The 5,907-nt window shown below is 39.1% G+C and overlaps 1 protein-coding gene across 1 annotated transcript in view; it reads right to left on the reverse strand.

Annotated features, from left to right (window-relative positions):
* LOC101845792 (apoptosis-stimulating of p53 protein 1) overlaps window positions 1-3,506 on the reverse strand; it is a gene marked incomplete in the record, with an annotated part of 97,982 nt that extends 94,476 nt beyond the window's left edge. The window contains 1 exon segment of the mRNA XM_013085764.2: window positions 2,992-3,506. Within this exon segment, the coding sequence (XP_012941218.1) occupies window positions 2,992-3,093 (102 nt within the window).
* Between the last annotated feature and the right edge of the window lie 2,401 nt (window positions 3,507-5,907).

Consider the following 5,907-nt stretch of genomic DNA (forward strand, 5'->3'; position numbering starts at 1 on the left):
GAGAGAGAGAGAGAGAGAGAGAGAGAGAGTAACCCCTTGACTTTCACATTTCAAGCATTCACAATCGTATTTCCATAGTGATGATAAGAACAAAATTACGCAACCTTTCATTCACGAATGGGTTGCATTGAGTTGAACTCCTTGCTAAGCCCTAAATGGTCATGGTCATAACAATAATAATAATAATAATAATAATAATAATAATAATAATAATATTACGAAAAATGTCCCCTTTTCCCACTGTTCTTGTTTAACTCTGTCGAGTCAGCAGTAGTACCTACCTCGGCAGTGCAGCCACCTTTCCATCATGTATTGGTTGTGTATCGCGGGTTTAAATGTCACCTCTCTTTTGATTTATGCTATGTATGGATTAGCAGTTATTGTTAATGTTCGCAGTAATGTGTGTTTAAGTGTATACATTTGTATTCATATATTTCCCGTAGAATTTCCATGACTTCGGCAGCACAGGCTTGGAATATTCTAGACTAAGAATAGCAAGGCTAACAAATATGCTATGTTGAGAATTGATGGATATTTGAACAACGTAAAAGGTGAACCTTTCTACGGCATAGAGATGTCTGCACGAGATACTTAGCAGCAACTATATAGGCCTAAGGCCTGCTTTAGAACCCGGGGAAAGACGGCAGGAGATAGCCTATGAAGAAGGAAGTCCCAACTAGTCTCAGTTTAACACTATCCGTACGCCCTGGGGTCATTTTGTACCCCCGGGGTTGTATTCTTCACATTTTAGAATACTTCTAGTACGAAGATCTCTTTGAAACGTTCAGTATTTCTTTAAAAGATCATTTTGACAGACTGCTATGCAAAGCGTACGGTACGGATCGGATTAACGAGTAAATTTCCTCTTTAGAGAGTGGTGGGGGGGGGGGGGGGGAGGGAGTATAGACACTTGAGTTTCAAACTCCAAGCATTCATAATCGTATTTTCACGGTGATTATAAGAGCAAGTTACACAACCTTCTATTTGTTGAGGTTAGCTTTCTGTTTTTTTTGTCTTTTTGTTATGCGTATTTTTGTTGGTTTTTTTGTTGTTGTTTTTGTTGGTAAACCAAAGATAGTATATAGAACTCCTGATACTGCGGAAAGGACATAATTTCTGACTAACTTTATGGAAATTAATGCGTATTATGTAAGAGTGCATTTGGTCGCTTTTAAGGACAAGCGGGCAAACCAAGATTTCGGGGGTTTCCAGAAATCTTGACCTACACCAAAAGTGGGCATTGCCCTACCTATATGAGAAGTTTGGTTTCATTGGTGTGTATATTTGTTTGGTTATAGTACTGTAGAGAAAACTCTCCTCGTCTTTTAAAGAAACTGAATAAGGATCTAAAAATGTTACCTTCGATTTTCTCAAAACAGCATTTTTCGGGATAGCCCCCTTGTGCTTAAAAGGGACCATTTGTTGGGGTTAGTTTTTTGTTTTTTGTCTTTTTGCTTTGCGATTGTTGTTGTTGTTGTTGTTTTTGTTTTGTTTTGTTTTGTGTGTAAACCAAAGATATAGAACTCCTGAAATCGCGGAAAGGACATTTCTGACGAAGTGTATGGAAATCAATGTGGAAAAAAGTAAAAGCACTCTTACATAATACGCATTGATTTCCATACACTTAGTCAAAAATGTCCGTGTGTTTTTGTTTGTAAGGCCATGACATACCGGGGTGCTTCTCTCTTTTGTTCAACCGTCACTTGAAGAAACGTGAGGCGAAATATCACCAGTGTCATTATGAAAGTTAACCCTATCCGTACGCCATGTGGTCATTTTTACCCCCGGGGTTATATATTTTACATTTTCGAATGCTTCTATTCAGTACCGTAGAATTAAAATTTATCAACGCACAGACATACAACTCTGAGACCCACACATATTTTCATACAGGAGTAATGTAATTTAACCCTATCCGTACGCCGTGGGGTCATTTTGTACCCACGGAGTTGTATTCTTCACATTTTAGATTACTTCTAGTACGAAGATCTCTTTGAAACTTTCAGAATTTCTCAAAAAATAATTTTGACACACTGCTGCTATGCAAAGCGTACGGATCGGATTAACAAGTAAATTTCCTCTATGGAAAGTGGTGGCACAGAGTTCCCCACGTCGTATGGATACGATAGTGAAACACGACGTACGGATAGGGCTAAGTATGTCTGGAGTACCGAAAAAAGGCGTTCTGGCACTGTGCACGTACGCAAGAAAGTGCCGACGTGCTTGAAACACAAACACATAGTGGGTGGTTGGCAGGTGCTTAGGTGTGGTTTGCTTATATTCTTTCCTATCAAACATCTATCGTCTCTATCTCCCCTTCTTCTTTTTTATGTTTGTTACTCTCTTGTAACACCTCTAATCTTTTGGCGCTCATATGGCCTTATCTAGTTGCGAGCGCCGTAAGACCTCAACTAAAGTTAAACACAAACACATACTCGACCTACGCAAGCGCTCACCGTACCCATAAAATACTACACGTGTTGCACGTGATATAATATAAGAATATCTTTTACAGTGCCGTTTTTTTTTTGGGCCCACGTGCGTGTGTGAGAGAGAGAGAGAGAGAGAGAGAGAGAGAGAGAGAGAGACAGAGAGACAGACAGAGAGAAAGGAGACAAGATTAGGTGTCTGTGTGTACGTGCCGTTTTTTTTGTGCGCGCGTGTGTGTGTGAGTGTGTGTGTGTGTGTGTGTGTGTGTGTGTGTGTGTGTTTGTGTGTGTGTGTGTGTGTGTGTGTGTGTGTGTGTGTAATCGCAGCTATAACAATTACACATAAATAGTAAGTGACTGATAGGGCCCTACAGATCATAAAGAAGGTGACTTCAGTGAAACATATAATAATCTCCCTTATCTCTTCTCCTTCTCTTCTTTGAATGTTACTCCCAAGTAACACCTCTAATCTTCGGCATTTATATGACCTATTTGTGTTGCAAGTACCGTAAAATTCTACTAAAGCAAAGCACAATGTAAAACTAATTTGTAGACAACTTACTTGTTTCCAGGGCTCATCGTTAGAATTGGTCTTTTTCTCTTCCTCGGCCTCTTTATCGCCATCCCCCGAAGTATCACTCTTCGCTACTACAGCAAAGTACATTATCCAAGTAGAATATCACAACACAGCTGAATACTGTACATTATCTGAGGATGTCACGTCGTGGAGAGGTACTCACTCCGAATACCGAGTACACAAACCTCACGTCACGGCGTTGTACATTATCCAGATACATGTACAGGTGTGCCACGTACGCCGCTAGATAGTGATTTATCCAAATATGTCCTGTCAAGTCACGACAATGTTCATTATCCAGATAAATACATATACAGGTATGCCAGGTACGCTACTGGACAGAGATTTATCCAAATATGTCACGTCACGGCAAAGTTCATTATCCAGACACATGTACAGGTATGCCACGTGCGCAACTGGATAGTGATTTATTCAAATAATATGTCACGTCATAGCAGAATGGATTATCCAGGATATGATGTCACGCCAGAGCCCTCTCAGTAATCCTTAGATGCCACATCCAAATAAAATGAATATAATATCCAGATATGTAACATCACAACAGAATTATTTTATCCCAATAGGTCACATTTGGATGTTATAGGAGGACAACTACATTATCCAAACATGTAGCCAGGCCAGGTAAGTTATGATCCTAAAATAATATGCGCAAGTAAAAATGTCAATATAGCCGGAAGAGTATTTCGAAACACAAGATGTGACAACACAACAAAACTTCATTTATTGTATTACCAAAATTATTTTTCATTCAGCTCACTACCCTTTTTTCATGAAAGGGTAATAGATTTTCTATATATTATGTTGATTAAAAGTAAATATTCCTATGTAACATTTTAAACTGTAAATATGGATCAGATTATGTGGCTCTGTTCAGTTTGATTTACAAAGTAAGCGTCGTTGACTGTTGTAAGTTACTATACGTATCCACTATTTAACACATGCACTTCTAAAGTCTTAATTTTTTTCATATCAAACTCGTGCGCAGATTTTACAATTCGTGTGCACATTGCTTAATGTTCACGATATCCTGGGGTTTTGACATATCGCCTAAATGTGGATCGCTGAGCCCAAATCAAACCCACAGTGCCGCTCCTCAATCCCGGGGTACCTTGCAATCGAACTAACACTGATTTATCGATAACAGAAGACTAATAAATCTGGACAGGGTTGTGGGACTGGGCGTGGGGAGATGGCACTATTTTACACAGTATATTCATCGGTCCCCAATGTTTCAGAAAAAAAATACATTGTTGGGGTGTTTGTGTGGGAGCGGAGGAAATCGTTTTGATTGGTACAGATCCCGCACACAGGGGCCAATCACAATCGATAAAATTAAAGGGCACGATAAAAGAATCAAGGGGACAGGTATAAACTCTGGTTGACTGATTGAATATCATCCGAGCACAAAGGGAAATTGTACCAAATGTAATGTTATAAACAACGACAGAATTGACTTGAAGGAGAGCGAAAATACCCAAAGAATACCACCAGAAGATGGAAAGTAACATATGCAATCTAACAACAACAGAAACGATGACGACGACAGCAACGATAGCTGCCCGAGCAACAAAAATATACGCGAAAGCAACGAAACATTAGAAAATGTCAACAAGATCATCAGCAACAACAATACAAATAATAACGACAATACTGCAATAACAAAGGTATTATACCAATTGCAGTACTGACTAAAATCGAAACAGCAACTGCAGAAACAAGAAAAATCGACGATACTTTATTTAAAACAAACAAACAAAAAATTTGGCGGAAAGCACAAAACGCGCGAAAATTTTCAAATTATATAATAATCTATCCTGCTCCCTAAATATAATTGGATATTATACTCTATTCGACATACTATCCAACATCATATAGACACCCACGGCTATTACAAAGAGTGCAGCATACTTTGTGGATAAGAAACAATAATTCCATGAGCCGGGTTCTCAGGACATAATAAAATATAATAGCATACCTTGGTAATTACTTGTGATTTCTCCTCTGTACGAAACAATTAATAAGCCGTCGACACTTAGCAGTTTAAATCTAACATTTTCTCAGGGAAAGCAAGCAGCGTACTACATAATATTTAATGACGCAAATTTTGTCCGAGGATAACACTCAAGCCAAAATGAAGAAATCAGTTTTATCAGTACATCAACCATTACGTGGGACACTGAAAAGGAAGCGTTGGAGAAAAATCATCTCCTTGTCTCAGCGGCATTCTCTTTAACTTTTACAACTCGTCAGCCTATTCCCTGCTTTGTCGGAACAAGTTTCAATTGATATAATTAATGTATGCGCTAGCATTTTCAGTATAAAAAAAAGGGGGAAAGATTTCAAGATTAATGCACGTATTACCGTGCAACATTTTTTTTAAAGAGAGAAGATCTGAATATGAGGACACTGTTGTAGTGCGGGCAAGCCCATAGTTATGATAAATTATGAGGAAAACGAGAGAAAACGATGATTAATGCAGTAGACTTGCCGACCTTTAAGAGTTAAAGGACACTTGTATCGCACACCTCCAAGAAGAAAGTCACCATCCGGGAACAACTAACCGCTAGTTACTAATACATGTACCGTATGCAGAAAAAAACGCACAAAACTTTTCATTTCCTTCTCTGCTTGGCTGTTTCACGGGGCAGAATTCGCGCTACCAAGGCGAGGGACATGGTCATAAATCTTGGCTATCCATGCAGGTGTTAAAAAAACACAAAACAAACAAAGGTGAAAGGAAAGGCGGGCGTGCTGGGCTATTCCGACAAGAGATAGGTTTTGTTATTGTAGAAGCCGGCGACAGGGAATTATAATAGATCTATGTCACCTCCCCCCTACTGTACCGCTCTGTAACAAACACACACACACACACACACACAC

The sequence above is a fragment of the Aplysia californica genome, unplaced genomic scaffold (assembly GCF_000002075.1).
Source record: "Aplysia californica isolate F4 #8 unplaced genomic scaffold, AplCal3.0 scaffold00404, whole genome shotgun sequence".
Taxonomy (NCBI): Eukaryota; Metazoa; Mollusca; class Gastropoda; order Aplysiida; family Aplysiidae; genus Aplysia; species Aplysia californica.